The 19,205-nt window shown below is 42.3% G+C and overlaps 1 protein-coding gene across 2 annotated transcripts in view; it reads right to left on the bottom strand.

Annotated features, from left to right (window-relative positions):
* Window positions 1-19,205, bottom strand: part of PCSK6 (proprotein convertase subtilisin/kexin type 6) — a 357,311-nt gene that overhangs the window by 12,284 nt on the left and 325,822 nt on the right. Inside the window, exons 19-21 of one of the 2 annotated variants that reach the window (XM_077473027.1) lie at window positions 18,396-18,525; window positions 18,167-18,279; window positions 15,038-15,429 (exon numbers count right to left, since the gene is read on the bottom strand). In XM_077473027.1, the coding sequence (XP_077329153.1) occupies window positions 15,332-15,429; window positions 18,167-18,279; window positions 18,396-18,525 (341 nt within the window). In that variant the 3' untranslated portion in view covers window positions 15,038-15,331. Of the gene's footprint in view, window positions 1-15,037; window positions 15,430-18,166; window positions 18,280-18,395; window positions 18,526-19,205 lie in introns of those variants that run through there. The other variant, XM_077473028.1, reaches the window with a different exon arrangement.

Here is a 19,205-nt window from a genome sequence, read left to right as displayed (position 1 = left end):
TGCAGGCCGTCTTGTCTTGGCCACCTCTAAATAAAGATTCTTGCAAAATTCTACTAAAATATATATATATATTTTTTATATAACATGCAACACAAAAATATCTACAAAATGATTTATGCATACTAAATATATGCAGGCATGACAGACAGATAGAAACACAACACAAAGTAAACTTCTTATACAAAATATAATACATGAGAAAATAATACACACAATAATCATATAATTTAAGACACATTATGTAAAAACAGTTCTGAGCATTTCCAAGCCGCCTACATAAAACAGAACGAGCCCATTACTGAGCGTGCAGAACACAGATTCCAATTCTTCATTGGGTATCACAAGGGTTATGTATAGACCCGACGATGGGGGCGTCGGGTGTTTTCTATACCAAATGGTTTTTGTAGCACAAATGTTTCGAATGAACAAAAAATAGATTTTTTCAGTATACAGATTGGTTTTCATATCAACCTTCCATGTAAATCCTGGACTTGCTCCGTGACATTGGGACCCCTGAATTAAAGTGGTTGTAAACCATTAGTACCATTTCACACCACATGCAGTCCAGTGATTTTTTTTTCCTTTTCCTGCATCAAAAACGCTTGGATAGTAGGCTACATGATTTTCAAAGGCATAGTTCACACCACTGCGTTCCAGTTTCAAAAAAAATAAAAAATAATAGTACATGCTGTATTTTTCCTGCACTGGAACGCGGTAAAACGCATCAGAAATGCACCAAAAACGCACTGGAACAATCTTATTTAAGGTTAAGAAAAAAAAAAAGTGGGGGAAAAAAATGCACTGGACTGCATAAAAAACGCACTGGAACACGCATGCAGAAAAGCAGCCAGACCACGTTTCTATGGTGTGAACTGGCCCTTAAACAGTACAGTGACTGGCCTCAGGTGACACAGAGATTAAACAAATCCTCCTACATAAGTAGTACCTGTTTATTTACAGTCTTTTCAGCCAAAGTCCGGAAATTACACAGCATTTCCAAGCTCTAGCAGGTGGGGGGGGGATCAGACCTCTCAGCATAGAGCAGGAAGCCGAGTGTAACCTGAGACCTGAGCGAAGGGAAAGGGCACACCTCTCTCCCCCCCCCCCCCCCATTGTCTCATAGGGAAACATACACAGCTGAGGCTGTCAATCACCTATTGTGTGTTGGAAGGGGGGGGAAGTGGGGCCGTCTCCTAGAATTGTCTGCCATCGGCATAGACTGTCAGAAGTGACTGATGCAGATAGCAGGAGGAAGAGGAGAAGAGAGGAGACAGAAATCACACTAGATGCTTTGGATTTAGCCAAGTACACATTAAAGACCAGGGATATGCAATTAGCGGACCTCCAGCTGTTGCAAAACTACAAGTCCCATCATGCCTCTGCCTCTGAGTGTCATGCTTGCAGCTGTCAGTCTTGCTATGCTTCATGGGACTTGTAGTTTTGCAACAGCTGGAGGTCCGCCAATTGCATATCCTTGCTATAGAGGGATGTGCTTTGTTCATATTTCATTGCAGAGGTTTACAAGCACTTTAAAAGTTGTATTAGTCTAAACAAATATGGATTCGATTTACAAAAAAATAGGAGGAAAAAAAGAAAGGTGATGTGGCCTATAGCAACCAGAGTTTCATTTTATTTCCTGCCCCAGGCTGTCTCAATAACAGTACTCAAGTTATCCAAACAGGCCAGGTCTCCAGGATTTCCATAAGTTAGCATGCCAGAAGAGAAAAATGGTGGCTGCTGTTGCTGACCTCCCGAAAATGCTAAATGTCTGGCTGCTGTGCCAGAACACAAGTGTGTGAATAGGAGGACCATTTCACCAGCCCTACAGTTTATACAAAGCTAGGTAAGATTAGATGGGCAGAACCTTAAAGTGATACTAAAGTCTAGTTTTTCTTTAGTTAAAAATAACAAACTTGTTTCTTACCTGCTCTGTGCAGTTGGTTTTGCACAGGGCAACCCGGATCCTCCTCTTCTCGGGTCCCTCTGGCACTCCTGGCCCCACCCTCCTGTTGAGTGCAGCTTGCTATGGGGGCGCCCGAGCCGCAGCTCCCTGTGTCCATTCAGACACGGAAGCCACAGCCCGGTCCCCTGCCCAGGACTCACCTCCTCATTGGCTGAGACAGCAGCATGGCGCCATTGGCTCCCGCTGCTGTCAGTCAGCCAATGAGAGAGAGTGACTGACAGCTGCGGGAGCCAATGGCGCCATGCTGCTGTCTCAGCCAATGAGGAGGTGAGTCCTGGGCAGGCGAGAAACTCCACTGGATCGAAATGGACCCCAGGTAAGTATTAGGGAGGCTGATGCACACAGAAAGCTTTTTATCTTAATGCATAGAATGCACTAAGATAAAAGAAAAAAAAAACCTTCTGCCTTTACAAGCACTTTAATAAGTTTGTTAATAGTTGAACTGTAAAATAACACATAAAATGTGCTTCCTTATCAAAGTGGTTACAAATAGGATTGCTCTACATCTAGCAGTCTGTGACTAATCATTATGGTAATTACATCCTGACTTTTAATAGGAATATATTTTAGTATGCATTTTATTCTATAAATGTGTCCCCTTACTTTGTTAAAAAAAAAAAAATGTGTCCCCTTAAAAATGCTATCTAAATTATGTTTGCATGATAAACTTATTTATTTGCAAATGGAAAAAAAAAAAAAAAAAAAAAAAAGATTTAATTTGACACATTTTTGTATGCAACACTAGAAAAAAAAACAAAGGAAAGGAATGAACTTAAAAACAGTTAAAGGGGTTGTAAACCTTCGTGTTTTTTCACCTTCATACACCCTATGCATTAAGGTGAAAAAACACCTGGCAGTGACCCCCCCCCCCCCCCCCGTTTTACTTACCTGAGCCCTGGCACTTCACCCACGGGGAAGCACTCTCTCTCTCTCTCTGCCCGGGGTTCTCGGCTGCCATCAATCAAATCCAATGACTTGGGCGCCAGGGGGCGTGGCTGAGTCCTGCATTCGGCCTCCGTGGATGCCAAATGCGGGACTCGGGAGAGCACCCGTAAGGTAACCCCTCCGGGAGAGCACTTCTCCCAGGGGGTTATCTGATGTGGGGAGGAGCAGCAAGAGCCAACGGGGGACCCGCCAAGAGAAGTTTTCGGGGCCCACTCTGTGCAAAATTGAGCTGCAGAGTGGAGTATGACATGTTATAAAAAAAAAATGAACCCTTGAAATCACTTTAACCACTTGCTTACTGGGCACTTAAACCCCCCTCAGTCCCAGACCAATTTTCAGCTTTCAGCGCTGATGCACTTTGAATGACAATTGCGCGGGCATACAACACTGTACCCAAATGAAATTTTTATCATTTTTTTCCCACAAATAGAGCTTTCTTTTGGTGGTATTTAGTTACAGCTCGGAGTTTTATTTTTTGCTAAACAAAGATGCAAAAAAAAAAAATCATGTTTTAATAGTTTGTTATAAAATTTTGCAAACGGGTCATTTTTCTCCTTCATTGAAGTGCGCTGATAAGGCGGCACTGATAGGCTGCATTGGTGGGCACTGATGGGCTGCATTGGTGGGCACTGATGGGCTGCACTGGTGGGCACTGATAGGCATAGTTAAGGCGGCACTAATAGGCACAGATAAGGCGGCACCGATGGGCACAGATAAGGCGGCACTGATGGGCAAAGATAAGATGGCACGGATGGGTGGCACGGATAAGTGGCACGGATGGGTGGCACGGATGGGCACTGATAGGTACCACAGATAGATGGGACTGATGGGCACTGATAGGTGGCTCTGATAGGTGGCACTGCTGGGCACTGATGGGCGGCACTGCTGGGCACTGATGGGCGGCACTGGGGTGCAGCACCTTTGAGGCAGATTGGGTGGCACTGTGGGTGGCACTGTGGGCACAGACGGGGGGCACTTACTTTTACTTTTAGTTATACTTCAGGATGGCACTGCGGGAGGCAGGTGGGCACTGGCAGGTGGCATGTGGTGCCTTGCATTGCTGGCCGTGATCGGGACTGATGTCCCGATCACGGCCGCCGGTGATCGGCTTTTTTTTTTTCTCCTCGCGCTGTCAGCGCGAGGAGGAATAATAGCCGATTACCGGCTCCGTTCTATCACATGATCAGCTGTCATTGGCTGACAGCTGATCACGTGATAAGGGGTCGGGATCGACCCCTTGCACGGATCGGTGATCAGGCGAGTCTCATAGACTCGCCGATCACAGAGCGCGCCGCGCGCGCCCCTCAGGGGGCGCGCAGGCCGCTCGTAACCGGGACGACGTCAATAGACGTAGTCCCGGAAATCTAGGTCCGCGCTAATGCCGTCATTCGGCAATAGCGCGGTACCCAAGTGGTTAAGGAATATTAGTATATATAAAAGAAATATTATTGAAAAAGCAGAAAAACAATAACTAAGGGGAGAAGGAGTTACTTAAGGCTGATTACGGATAATACATTTGTTAAAATAGGAATAGGTTTTATTTAAAAAATGATTACTGTAAGGTTTCTTTAACCAATGTCATATGCAGGTCAAAGGTCACACCTATGCGCTACAAATAAATACAATTTAACAATAAAACCGTTAGACTGTATTTCCCATTGAAACTTGCAGACAACCTGCAAGTGTTACATAGGAGCACTTGTGTAACATTCTGAGAACTGTTCCAGGTTTGTAATACATAGCAATTCCTAGCTGTCATTTTGACAGCCAGTAGTTACCAGTAATAGCGGCAGTGGTACCGGGGACAGGGGGAGGGGAGTTTAGGAGGCTACCTCTACATTTCTAGGAGGTTCCATTGTGCTAAAGTCATGTGAACTTCATCACTAAGCAGATCAAGCAAATGGCTCCCTACGAACAAAGCTACGCAAGTAGCATTTTGTAGTAACCGAATGCTCGGGAGTGGAGCGCTACCATGGGGGATCGATTACTATTAAATGTGTGTGCAGCTTTCAATAGGCAGCCCTTTGCTCTGTTAAGTGCCTAATTCCTGCTAACAGCAATAAATCACTAGCCATTTCAGTAGCACAACTGAGCTGCTAAAATCTCTATCGTGGCTTTAGCCCAGCGGTCTCCAAAATACAGCCATCTGCTTACTTTTATCCAGCCATTGATGCATTATTCCCCTTCTCTGTAACAGTGGGGTATAGTTATTGCCACTGACACAGACAATGGGGCACCAGTCTCCTCAGTGACAGCAATGATGGCAGAGTATTCCTCCCACTAACAATGACTGAGCACTACTCCTACCACCAATACCATAGATGGGGCATTGTTTCTCCCACAGACTCCAATGATGGTGCACTATTCCTTCCACTGATACCAATGATGGGGCACTATTCCTTCCACTGATACCAATGATGGGGCACCATTTCCCCCACTGACACCAATGATGGGTCACCATTTCCCCCACTGACACCAATGATTGAGCACTATTCCTCCCACTAATATCAAAGATGGGGCATTATTTCTCCCACTGACTCCAATGATGGAGCACCATTTCTCCCATTCATACCAGAGATGGGGTATTATTCCTCCCACTGACTCCAAAGATGGGGCACTAATCCTTCCATTCATACCAAAGGTGGGGTATTATTCCTTCCACTGACTCCAAAGATGGGGCACTATTCCTCCCACTGACACCAAAGATGGGGCACTATTCCTCCCACTGACACCAATGATGGGGCAATGTTTAGTCTTACTGATGCTAAAACATTTTCCCACAAGAGATTAAAGCTCAGCCCTGTCTGTCTTTAGATACAGTGGATAAAAAAAGGTCTACACAGCCCTGCTAAATTGTCAGGTCTCCGTAACGTAAAAAAAATCTTTAACCTTTAAACTCAGTTGAACAAACTGAAATATTTTCGGTGGAGGGAAGTAAACTTAAACAGTAATCTGCACACTCTAAAACAAATACTTCCTTTTGATTTTATTACCACACTCAGTCTTTTTGGGTATGAGTCTATCAGAATGGCTCATCTTGACTTGGCAATATTTGCCCACTCTTTGCAAAAACACTCCAAATCTGTCAGATTGCGAGGGCATCTCCTGTGCACAGCCCTCCTCAGATCAATCGCACAGATTTTCAATGGGATTCAGGTCTGGGCCATGCCAAGATGTAAATCTTCTGGTGAAGCCATTCCTTTGTCCATTTAGATTCTTCGGATCATTATCATGCTGAAAGATGAAGTTCCTCTTTCTAGCAGAAGCCTGAAGGTTTTGTGCCAATATTGACTGGTATTTGGAACGGTTCATAATTCTCTCTACCTTGACTAAGGTCCCTTTTCCAGCTGAAGAAAAACTACCCCAAAGCATGATGCTACCACCACCATGCTTCACGGTGGGCATGGTGTTCTTTTGGCGATGTGCAGTGTTGTTTTTGCGCCAAACATATCTTTTGGAACTATGGCCAAAAAAAATAAATAAAAAATTCAACTTTGGTTTTATGAGACCAGAGCACATTTTCCCACATGCTTTTGGGAGACTTCAGAGGTGTTTTTGCAAAATTTAGCTGGATTTGGATGTTCTACGTAAGAAAAGGCTTCCGTCTTGCCACTCTACCCCATAGCCCAGACATATGAAGAATACGGGAGATGATTGTCACTTGTACCACACAGCCAGTACTTGCCAGATATTCCTGCAGCTCCTTTAATGTTGCTGTAGGCCTCTTGGCCTCCCTGACCAGTTTTGTCGCCTTTTCATCAATTTTGGAGGGACGTTCAGTTCTTGGTAATGTCACTGTTGTGCCAAATTTTCTCCACTTGATGATGACCGTCTTCACTGTGTTCCATGGTATAGCTAATGCCTTGGAAGTTCTTTTGTACCCTTCTCCTGACCGATACCTTTTAACAATAAGATCCCTCTGATGCTTTGGAAGCTCTCTGCGGCCCATGGCTTTTGCTGTAGGATGCGACTAAGAAAATGTCAGGAAAGACCTACTAGAACAGCTGAACTTTATTTGGGGTTAATCAGAGGCACTTTAAATGATGGCAGATGTGTACTGACTCCTATTTAAAATGAGTTTGAATGTGATTGCTTAAATCTGAACACAACTACATCCCCAGCTATAAAAGGATGCAAATCTGACATTTTAGCAGGGGTGTGTAGACGTTTCATAGTCACTGTAACTCAAAACCAAAAAGAGCCAAGGTCTATGCAAAAACAACCGTACTGAGGTGGGCAACGTCTCCGGGAAAATCCTGCTGTAGATGGGCACAGAGCAGAATACACATTTCTGGTTATGGTACCACCACCTCTCAATAACTAGACACAGTCAATGTGATGGAGTTCAGACTGCACAACCTCCAGTGTTTTCTTTGGACGTTAAAGCGGTATTAAACCCTAAACCAAAATGTAATATATATTCCCAATCATTAGATGTTGTGGCTGCATTGTTTTTTTCACCTGGTGATCTGCCCATTAACACACCTCCTGTATTAGAGTGCCCCCACTCTGAATGAAGGAGCACAGGGGGCATCTTTGAACAGCAGTAGATTTAGATACACCAACAAATTAAAGCTAAAATCCAGATCAAACTTTATAAGCATTAACAGCTAATAGTTTTGTTCCTTTAGGGATAAAGTTTTTACATGAATTAAAAAAAATTGATCATTGTACAGTGAGGGAAAAAGTATTTGATCCCCTGCTGATTTTGTACGTTTGTCTACTGACAAAGAAATGATCAGTCTATAATTTTAATGGTCAGTTTATTTTAACCGTGAGACAGAAAAAAATAATCCAGAAAAGCCAATTTAAAAAAGTTATAAATTGCATTTTAATGAGTGAAAAGTATTTGATCGCAAGATTTCTGGCTCCCAAGTGTCTTCTATACAGGTAATGAGCTGATATTAGGAGCACTCTTAAAGGGAGTGCTCCTAATCTCAGCTTGTTAACTGTATAAAATACACCTGTCCACAGAATCACTCAGATCTCAATCTATCCACCATGGCAAAGACCAAAGAGCTGTCCAAGGATGTCGGGGACAAGATTGTAGCCCTACACAAGGCTGGAATGGGCTACAAGACCATCGCCAAGCATCTTGGTTAGAGGGTGAAAACAGTTTGTGTGATTATTTGCAAAATACACAAAATAATTGTCAATCTCCCTCGGTCTGGGGCTCCATGCCAGATCTCACCTCGTGGAGTTTCAATGATCATGAGAACGATGAGGAATCAGCCCAGAACTGCACAGGAGAATCTTGTCAATGATCTCAAAGCAGCTGGGACCATAGTCACCAAGAAAACAATTGGTAGCACTAGAAGAGAAAGGGGCTGGAGGGTAACCAACCCCCGGGACTTTTAAACCGGTACCAAGTGTAGAGGCAAGATAATCACATGCCAAAAGTAAAATCAATAGAATTTTATTAAGAATACAAAAAATATTTTTTTTACTGCCCATAGGGGATGCTCGATATCAGAGGGGACGGGTGTGAGCTCGATGCATGCAGCAGCGAATTCGCCACAGTGGTTTATGGTGGGGCTCCTCGTTTGGCGCATCTGTATGTGTGCGGTTCTTTCCACACATAAAAGTCATTTTGATCAATTGTGTATTAAGCATGGATCTATGACCCACCGGGTAGGACGGCCATATGTTGTAGTTACTTATTTAAAATTGAATTGCTTTGTTCGGTTTCCTCACTGTCGGGAATGATGTATTCTTATACACATTTCTCGATATATCAATACATATTTGTCATTATTTACTGATTATGATATAATATACGCCCTTGCATTTGACAACTCTACTAAGACCCCTTTCACACCAGGGCGTTTTGCAGGCGCTATAGCGTTAGAAATAGCGCCTGCAAAACGCCCTAAAGAAGCTGCACCATTGTGTGTAGTGTGAAAGCCCCGAGGGCTTTCACACTACAGCGGTGCGCTGGCAGGACGTCAGAAAAAAGTCCTGCCAGCAGCTTCTTTGGAGCGGTGAAGGAGCGGTGTGTTTACCGCTCAGAAAAAAGTCCTGCCAGCAGCTTCTTTGGAGCGGTGAAGGAGCGGTGTGTTTACCGCTCCTCCACCGCTGCTGCCCATTGAAATCAATGGGGCAGCGCTGTAATGCCGCCGGCAAAACGCCGCTATTGCGGCGTATTGCCGGCGGTTTTAACCCTTTCACGGCCGCTAGCCGGCGGTTTTAACCCTTTCACGGCCGCTAGCGGGGGTAAAAGCGTCCCGCTAGCGGCCGAAATGCGCCACAAATCCGGCGGTAAAACGGCGCTAAAAATAGCGGCGTTTTACCGCCGACGCAAGGTGCGGTGTGGTGTGAAAGGGGTCTTAAAGCTTTGTATCTGCTGGAAACAACAACGTTGATCGAAGCAGATACTCAGCTCAATACAGAAATTTCTGTTTCAAACTTTTTATATGTATTTGGTAATTCTATTTATTACTTTATTTTTCAGTCTTTTTTGTAACTGTATACGCTGCAACATCCTGAAGAAGCTCAAGAGAGCGAAACATGTAGAGAAAAATGCAGCATACTTATGTACAAGTTTGGTAACATGTATGGTGATCTGTGATTCTGTACCATTTTTTGTACTTTAGTAGTTGTTACATACATCCATACTCCTCCTTTTAGGAAATGTTTTTTGTATTTGTATTCTTAATAAAATTCTATTGATTTTACTTTTGGCATGTGAAATATCTTGCCTCTACACTTGGTACCGGTTTAAAAGTCCCGGGGGTTGGTTACCCTCCAGCCCCTTTCCTCTTCTTCCCCTATCTTTAAAAATCTATACTCTGGGATGTGGTACCATTTTACTCTGATCAACTTCATCTATTAAATCCTTTTTTCTGAATTGGTAGCACTGTGAAGGACTGAAATCCTGCAGCACCCGCAAGGTTCCCCTGCTCAAGAAAGCACATTTATGGGCCCGTCTGAAGTTTGCTAATGAACATCTGAATTAAATCAGAGGAGAACTGGGTGAAAGTGTTGTGGCCAGATGAGATTAAAATCCATCTCTTTGGCATCAACTCAACTCGCCATGTTTGGAGGAGGAGGAAGCTGCCCATGACCCCAAGAACACCATCCCCACCGTCATACATGGAAGTGGATACATTATGCTTTGGGGGTGTTTTTCTGATAAGGGGACAGGACAACTTCACCGCATCAAAGGGATGATGGACGGGGCCATGTACTGTCAAATCTTGGATGAGAATCTCCTTCCCTCAGCCAGGGGATTGAAAATGGGTCGTGGATGGGTATTCCAGCATGATAATGACCCAAAATACACAGCCAAGACAACAAAGGAGTGGCTCAAGAAGAAGCACATTAAGGCTCTAGAGTGGCCTAGCCAGTCTCCAGACCTTAATCCTATAGAAAATGTGGAGGGAGCTGAAGGTTTGAGTTACCAAATTTCAGTCTGGAAACCTTAATGACTTGGAGAGGATCTGCAAAGAGGAGTGGGAGAAAACCCCTCCTGAGATGTGTGCAAACCTGGAGGCCAACTACAAGAAACACCAAGTCATGTTTTGCGAAGGGGTCAAATACTTATTTCACTCTTAAAAATGCAAATCAACGTATAACTTTTTTGAAATGCATTTCTGGATATTTTTTTTTTTTCCTCACTGTTAAAACAAAACAACAAAAAAAAAACACCATTAAAATTATAGACTGATCATTTCTTTGTCAGCGGGCAAACGTACAAAAATCAGCAGGGGATCAAATACTTTTTTCCCTTCACTGTAAGCACCCCTGTCAGTGGTGAATGGTTTGTCTCAACCCTGTCACTGCTACATCTGCAGGAGGAGCTTGGTCTGTTGAAAAACAACAGACTTATTGGCCAGATTGCCAGGTAAAAATGAAGGAAAACCTAAAAAAGGAAAACAAACGCAGCCATCACATCTAATTGGTAAGTTGTAATATGATAAATGTATTTTGGAATACTTGCTTTAATGGGCTAGGAGCCAAGTCCTAGAACAGCAACCTTCAAGCAGAATACGTAAAGCTGACTTCATACCGCTGCACTGCAGCAAACCAGTTCTAGTACATGGCACCCCAATGCATCATGTCAGCACACCTTACATGGATAAGGCAAACCATTTAACACTGGCATGGGTGCCTACAAAGTTTAGCTTTTATGTAAAACCTTTAACCCCAAGAAGAAAAAAAAAAAACATTTTGCTGTAGCTGATTATAAAGTGTGAGCTGGAGTTTGGCTTCAATTTGTTAGTGATTTTGTCAGGGCTGGGACAAGGGGTGGCTGTCCTGGGCACTGTGGTAACATGTGCGGTGGGGGGGGGGGGGGCACCACAATGAGATTGGGAGGGAGAGGATTTGTGTTGAGAAGGGGAATATGGGGGACAGCAGAGGGTAAGAATTGTTCTAGGAGGGCACATTTAGGGAGGTGTGCTGGGATTGGTGATTTGAAGGGATTTGTGTTGGGAGGGGGATGGGGGAAGAGGATTGGTGTTAGGAATGGTGATTTGGGGTATCTGTGCCATAAAAGTAATACGGTATAAGGGAAATATTTTTTTTTGGGAGGGGGATTTGTGCTAGTAGGAAAGATTGGGGGGTATTTGAGCTGGGGGGGGGAGGGCTAGGATGGGGAGGGGAATTTGTGCTGGAAAGGTGGAAAAGGGGCAGGGGGATTTGTTTTTTGTGCTGGGGCATACGGGGGGGGGGGTGGTTGAGCTGGGGGGGGCGAAGATCTGTGCTGGGAGGGGGGATTTCAGCTGGGGGGGCAAAGATCTGTGCTGGGAGGGGGGATTTCAGCAGGGGGTGGATTTGTACTGGGGGGAGCATGCAGATTAGTGCTAGATACATAATGCTCATACATCATGGAGGACTGAGCAATTTTGCATGTTCGCCCTGGGCTCTAGATGACCTTGTCCCAGCACTAGGTTTTATATCGGCTAATACATTTAACACCCCCTCCCTCCCAGATGAGCGATGCTGTTTGCTTTGCTCATTCATCCAGAGTTGTCTCTCACTTATACAGCAGGAGTGTTACTGATCAACACGCCAGATCAACAGGTAAAAACAGAGGGGGGAAAAAAGGCAAAGAAAAAAAACAAAACAAATGTAGCCGTTACATCTTATGATTGGTAAGCTGCAACATAATAAATTTTGGGTTTTAGGTTTAATACCCCTTTAACAAACCTTTAATCTTGTATAAGGGACTTCATTTAGATCAATAATTCCTAGACATGTGCACTGACAAAAAATTAGTTTGTTTAATTTTTTTGGGGAAATTCAGAAATTTGAATTTTCACATTTCTGAATTTTCAAATTTCCGAATTTTGAATTCAGAATTTTTGGAATTCGAAAATTCAGAAATTCAAAAATCCGAAAAAAAGAAAGAAAATTAGTAAAATTCGAAAAATAACTAATAAATTATAGGTATTGGAATTTCCTTTCAAATTTGGCTGTTTGTAAACGTAATAAATACAAATTTATCTGAAGTTACGAATTATCCGAAATAACAAATGCTACATCTAAACAAATGGAATGGAATAAATAATTAATAAAAAGGTTTTATTATTATTTTTTATTATTAGATAGTTACGTTCTATTCTTTTAGATACGGCATTCATTATTTCAGATAATTTGTTTAAATACGTTCACTGACAGACAAATTTGAAAGGAAATTCCAATACCTATAATATCGATTAGTCATTTCAGATTTTCATTCTTTTTTTGGGATTTTCAATTTTTCCGAAATTTAGAATTTATGAAAAAATGTTGAACTTGTGAATTTTCGGAAATGTGAAAATTTAGAAATTTCAGGAATTGAAAAATTTTGAAATCCGGAAATTAACGAATCTGTCAAAATTCGTTAAATTAATTTGGAACTAAACAAAATTGCACAAGTCTAATACTTCCCATAAGAGGAAAATCCTGAAAACATTACCTGTTTGGAATACTGGTACTGTGTCCCATTTGACGAGTCCCATTTGTTACTGAGCTACACCTCCAGCTATTTTATGACACATTACGTTAAATGGCTTCTACTTTTGGGCCAGTTAATACTTGTGGTTGGAGGAGGGTAGTAAAAAAGCATGGTTGAACCATGCTTTGCAACGCCCCAACCATATGTCACCCAGAAAAAAATATCCCCATCTTTCAGTGGGCAGTACCGAATAGGACCCATTCAACTAAAAAAGGGGCACCCTGCAACTGTGTGCAATGCGAATTGATGCGGTGCACTGGCGCAAGGTTTAAGGGGTTAAAACATGGAGGTGGCAATGTCGCTAAATGCCCTCTGAAGAGCAATGCAACGTGGATAGCTCTTTAAAACGAGGCCTTTACTCAGATGTCACAAAGCAATGGTTTGGGTTAAAAACAAAATCTATGCTCTAGACATCAATATAGTTTATTCTTTGTAATTTAAAAGTATTCTGGCATCTGTTAAAAAGGTTTACTGGTGCTCTGAGCAACATAATTTTTACCTTTACTCAATAATAAACCACAAACAGCGATAATGTTTACATAACCACAATAAAATATTTTTTTTTTCTGACAACGTTCCAGCACTATGTGTTTAACTCTTTAAAATTGTATTTGCATACAACGGCCCATAGAACATCCCTCAGCTGATTGCAATTAAAAATATATAAATGACATAAAATACAATTGCAAACTAGTAATTATAAGATCACGAAACTGAAATAATAGATGGCGAAGTCCTTGCTATGTGGCAATGCAAGAACCAGGAAGAGAGGACTATTTCTTTTTTTTACCAAAGTGAAGTCATGAAAGAATCATACAATTTTTTGAAACCTCTTGCCAGGTGGTGAACTGGAGGGGGCAGCAGAGCTAGCATTGGTGGGAAATGCTTTTATTTCTGCGTGCTTCCCCCCCATGGGAAGGTTTCTGGGTTCAAAAGAAATGCTGCAAACTGCCTGTACTCAACTATATATCTCATTGACTTTGCTGCATAGAGATATCTCCCAAGCTAACCAACATTGTGATCACTTCCTTCAAAAAGATCCCTCAAACAAATTTGATGTAATTTTAAAATCTAGTCAGGCTGAAATCCACACAATTACTGCTATTTGGTGATCATTTGCTTTTGCCAAGGTTACATAGAACCATAGGGTTCCCTCCAGAGGTTGTTAGGGGTTCCCTGAGACCGGAAAGTTATTTCAAGGGTTCCTCTGTGCTGAAAAGGTTGAGAAAGTCTGACCTATACCCTTCATTCTACCAGATGATTACTTAACCAGAAGTGACTCTCGATAACTTTTTTTGGTTAATATACTATAAATTATAAAATAGTGTTATTTTAATTACATACTTTAAAAACATAATAAATGTGTACTGTAGACAATTTAGTCTTTACCAAACACCCTTGTGATCTGATATACAAGTGTACAAAATAATAGCTTTAGGTTAAATTGTGAGAAGAAAAGAAAATAATTGAAGCAATGCTTAGTGACTTGTGTTATGTATAAAAGTCAACTTGTGTTATATAATATCTGTCACTCAACTGATACCTCTCACCAACAGTTCACTTTAGCAAACTGATCCGGGACTATCAACCCTTTTATGAAAGGTCTTCTGTATCACCATGGGTTCCTGGGTGATCCTCAAAAACCAAATTTTATGAAAAGTCATCTGTATCACCATGGATTACTGTGTGATCCCCAAAGCCCTCTTATGAAAGGTCTTCTGTATCACCACGGATTCTTAGGTGATCCCCAAAGCCATCTTATGAAAGGTCTTCTATATAAACATGGATTCCTAGGCGATTCCCAAAGCCCTCTTATGAAAGGTCTTCTGTATCACCATGGATTCTTAGGTGATCACCAAAGACCTCTTTTATGAAGGGTTTTCTGTATCAGAATGGATTCCTGGGTTATCCCCAAAAACCTCTTTTATGAAAGGTCTACTGTATCAGCATGGATTCCTGGGTGATCTCCAAAGACCTTTCATGAGATCATTTTTTTATTTTAATTAACATGCACAGTAGTGAACCCCAATATTTCCAACCCAAGTCCATATGATGCAGCCCTCTTTTGTCTGCACATCATAGTATCCATGGCCACATAGAATATAATGAAGGACAGGATGGTGGGAATAGATGAGTGTTTGAAGCCATGGAAAAAAAAAAAAAAAAAAAAAAAAAAGAAAAAAAAAAAAAAAAAAAAAAAAAAAAGCTGTAGCTTTGAACTGATGGAGATCAAATCCAGAATGCAGCCTGGAGTCTGGTCCTGCTCCATGAACCTCTTTTGTGGAGCATATTTAGCAATGCAGTACGTTACAGGGTATGTCAAGCAGGAATCCTTGAAAATCATCCACTGCCTGTCAGGTTTTGGCATGAAATGGATCAATGCCATCAAGATAGCACCATAGCCAGAAGTGGGTGATCTGGACTCCACTGGCACCGGTCACTCCATGTTGAGCAGATGATGGCACTTCTTAAAAAAAACATGGTCAGCCTGCTAGCATACACGTCCGGCAACAAAACTGAATGAAGAGCTTCCGCTCACAGAGCTTGCTGGACTTCACCATCTCACAGAACATCTCGTCCGCTGATCCGGAATAGAAAAGAACAGAAGACAAGTCATTGAATAAACAAAACAATCTACTGATCTAGAAAAAGGGTTTTCCAAAGCACCATTAATGATGTGAACCCACACCGGGGAAGGGGGGCTTGGGGGGAAATTTAAACGCAAGACTAAACTGTGAAGGTATTCCGTTTATCTGAAAATCTTGAGGCTTGTTCACACCATATCTGTTTTTCTGTACACCATTGAACATTTGGTGTGAACAATGTTCAAACAATTGTTATTTATATGACTTTCTCACACAATACATGTGTGGCGGTGTGCAGAAAAGTGCATCTCAATGGACATGGAACGAACAAGCCCCAAGTAGCAGACCACTGCAGAGGAACTTGCTCGTTACTCTTGCTATGCATCAGAGGCAACAGGAAGCCCTGGGAGCTGAGCCTACATTCCATCGGGTATGGATATTCCAGCTTGGACCAATGTAACTTAAAGTGGAAGTAAACCCTTCTATCGTTTTCAGTCAAGGAAGCTGCCCTCTAGGGCTCTAATGATTCTTCAACTGCCATATTGCTGCACATGTGATCAGTTATGAAACCAGCCATTGGATGGTTTGAAAGTTTGGTTGAGAGCACAACCAATGTGAAAGTTAGCATTTCCGGCATCGTAAGTGTTTTTTTAAACTGGGTTTACTACCACTTTAAGCATATACCATACCTGTGTGATCCCTCTAGAAGCTGGAGAACACTGTAGTAGACACCCCTACACACTACAATGGTCTCCAATTGCTTCTGGGTCCCATGCCAAGCTGCTGTCCTGCTGCACTGTGAACACAGGCCATTCAGAAAATGCTTTGAATTAGATGACCTAGAGACGATCGTATCTTGGCCAAATGGAGGTTTTGCCCAGTATCAGGAATCAATGAACCATAAAGAGTTTAGGTGTGTAAAAAAAAAAAAAAAAAAAAATTAGAGAGTGACATAATAAAAGGTGGGGGGGGGGGGGGATGGGGTAGTGAGAGGGTTCAAAACGGAATGGAATTGGACTGGTATAGGCCACACAGATCCTAGAGCTGTGCCCCTAATCTAAGTTAAAAGGTCCATAAAGAGTCATTAAAGTCTATAGGGAGGCAAGTATGCTATCCATAGGGCCCAAAGTTTCTAATTACAGAGTACCTGGCTACATTTTTTATTCTGGTGTACTAAACCACCAGACTTTCACCAGGGTTTAAACCAAACATCAGTGTAAACTCGACACTTTAGCAAGCACCCAGAATTCACAGGGAAGCTTGCCATAAAAAGTGCACATGCCATGACCACTCCTGCAACTCGGACTAGAGCATTAAAAGCGGTGCAGCCCTCCTCAGATCGGGGAATCTTGTACTGCACAAAGAAAAAAAAAAAAGGGTGCAAACGCCTAGTGCATTATCTCCAGCACTTTATTAAAAAGATAATACAAGTTATACTCACAAGCCAAAATGGAATGGTCATTGCTCTGAGGAAGGGGGCCAGTCCCCCAAAACACGCCAGCTGGTTCCATCATCCGTATAATTCCATGAGGTTGGAGGGCGGACTCCTGGATACCACTTTTGAAACGCAAACCATTCCATTTTGGTTTGTGAGTATAATTTGTGTCTTATCTTTTAATAAGCGCTGGAGATAATGCACTAGGAGTTTGCGCCTTTTTTTTTTTTTTTTTTTAACTAGAATTTGCCTAGCAAACTTAAAAAAACTGAAGGTCAGGAGATTTAAATTGGTCTTTAATGCAATCTGAGGGTTGGAGTATGAGAAGGGCTTGGCGTGGATTCTTAGGGATGCTCTTTCCCAGAAAAGTATTAATGAATTGTTAGAAACTTACCCCAAAATCTTTAGATTATAGGGCAGTCTCACCTCACTAGTCCCTAAAGAATATGTTTGAGGCAACCGGGCAAAATGTTGCCCGTCAGAGATAACATATAACACCAGCGTCAACGTCTTTTTGTTGGCTTTGTTAAAGAAAATATTTTACTGAACCGTGCACAGTTGTGTTCAATATCTGAGACCACCATTTTAGGTTTAGGGGATTGCCAACATCTCTTATCCAGTATGGTATATATAGGTTGGGTGTCCTTAACCCACTTGGCCAAGACATTTGTTATTTCTTCCAGGTCTCTAAATTTGATAACATTCATATCAGTGGGGACGAGTAATTTGCAGAGTAAAAGGGACTCATATGAAGATGTACGAAAGTCAGTCAAGTAATGGAGAAGGGCTTTCCCCCATGGATATGGGACGTTATCTTTAAGGGTAACCGTTATAAAAATAGTGCCCAGTGTTACTGATCTGAAAGCCCAAAGTGGTAATAAATTAGTTGGGAGCCTTAGTGAGGTTCAGGAGCAATGTAGTAGAGTTAAGGGTCACATCAACAGCAAGGAAGCACAACGTATGTTGGTTTTCAGCTACATTTGGTCCTTGAGTGTTGGAATCTGAAATGATTGCAAGCAACTCAATTACTAGGGCAAACAGTATGGGCGAGAAAGTTGCCTTGTGCCTCTTAATAGGGAAGAGATAGGATCTGAGTCCCGTGTATTAAACAAATATACTTTTGACCATCATATAGAGTTTGCATCCATGTAAAAAAAAAAATGGGCACCTAATCTCCACTTAGGACAAGAACTATGGCCAAGCGAGACTATCAGAGGCACTTTAGTCCATGAAGTCAAATTTCTTCCTTGGTGAATTGCTAATAGACCTTAATTGTCACTACCATTCCAGATACTCACCATTGTTACATGTATGGTTCGTAACACAAGATCCACTGAGTAGACTGTAGCCCTCTTTGCACCGGACACAATTCTTGCCTGTGGCTTCACACATCAGACAGTTTTCTTCACATCTGGAAACCAGGATTTCAGATAAGTACTGACCATACTGTGCTTTGGTAAGGATAACCTTATACAAGTAGGCCGTCAAGACAACAGTTAAGTTCAGGAAGACTGTTGGGTAGCTTACCTCCGGCAAACTTTGTGAGGCAGCCCAGGAATGTCTTCTGAGTAGAAGCCCAGGCCGCACATTGGTAAGCAGCGCCAGTCATGAAGATGGTAATCTTTCGAGCATTGAGTACACTGGTCCTTCCCAGTTCCTGAAGAATACAAGAGAGGATAGACCACTGAGCATAATCATGGGCAATGATGGTACATGCATTTACAGTTGCCATTTTTTACAAAATGGCAGCAACCCATTAAAATGATAATAAATAAAAGTAATCCTTTACAAATGTGTTATACTTACCTGCTCTGTGGTTTTGCACAGAGCAGCCCAGATCCTCCTTTTCTAGGGTCCCCCACTAGAGCTCCTGGCTCTGCCCCCCATAGCAAAACTGCTTGCTTCTCGTGCAGGCTTGCTTCCAAGGCAGCGCTGTGTATCCATACACACAACAGGGCTCAGCTTTGTCCCCCCCATGCTCTCTTCAATGGCTCCCAAACTTGTGTAGGACACTGGATCAAGCTCAGATAAATATAAGGGTTTTGGGGTGGGGAGCTGTATACAAAAGTTTTTTTACACCTTAATGCATAGAATGCATTAAAGTGTTACTAAACCCACAATAGTAAAATCAGTCTGGATATGCAGCAAAGCATGCTGGTTATACTCACTGTGGAACCTAAGGGATTGATCCTGTGTATTGTGTAAAACTGTTGTTTGACCCTGTCTTCCCTGATCCTCCCTTTCTTCCACTGTCCCCAATCTGCTGACAGAACAGAGCCTTGGGGACACACTGCACATGCTCAGTTTGGTGTGTATTGCTAGAGATTTTTTTCTTTT

This window comes from Lithobates pipiens, unplaced genomic scaffold (assembly GCF_037356315.1).
Source record: "Lithobates pipiens isolate NorthernLeopardFrog02 unplaced genomic scaffold, aLitPip1_a1.2 Scaffold_8, whole genome shotgun sequence".
Classification (NCBI taxonomy): domain Eukaryota; kingdom Metazoa; phylum Chordata; class Amphibia; order Anura; family Ranidae; genus Lithobates; species Lithobates pipiens.
The sequence above is the reverse complement of the archived record's forward strand: the minus strand, read 5'-3'. Positions and strand labels throughout refer to the sequence as shown.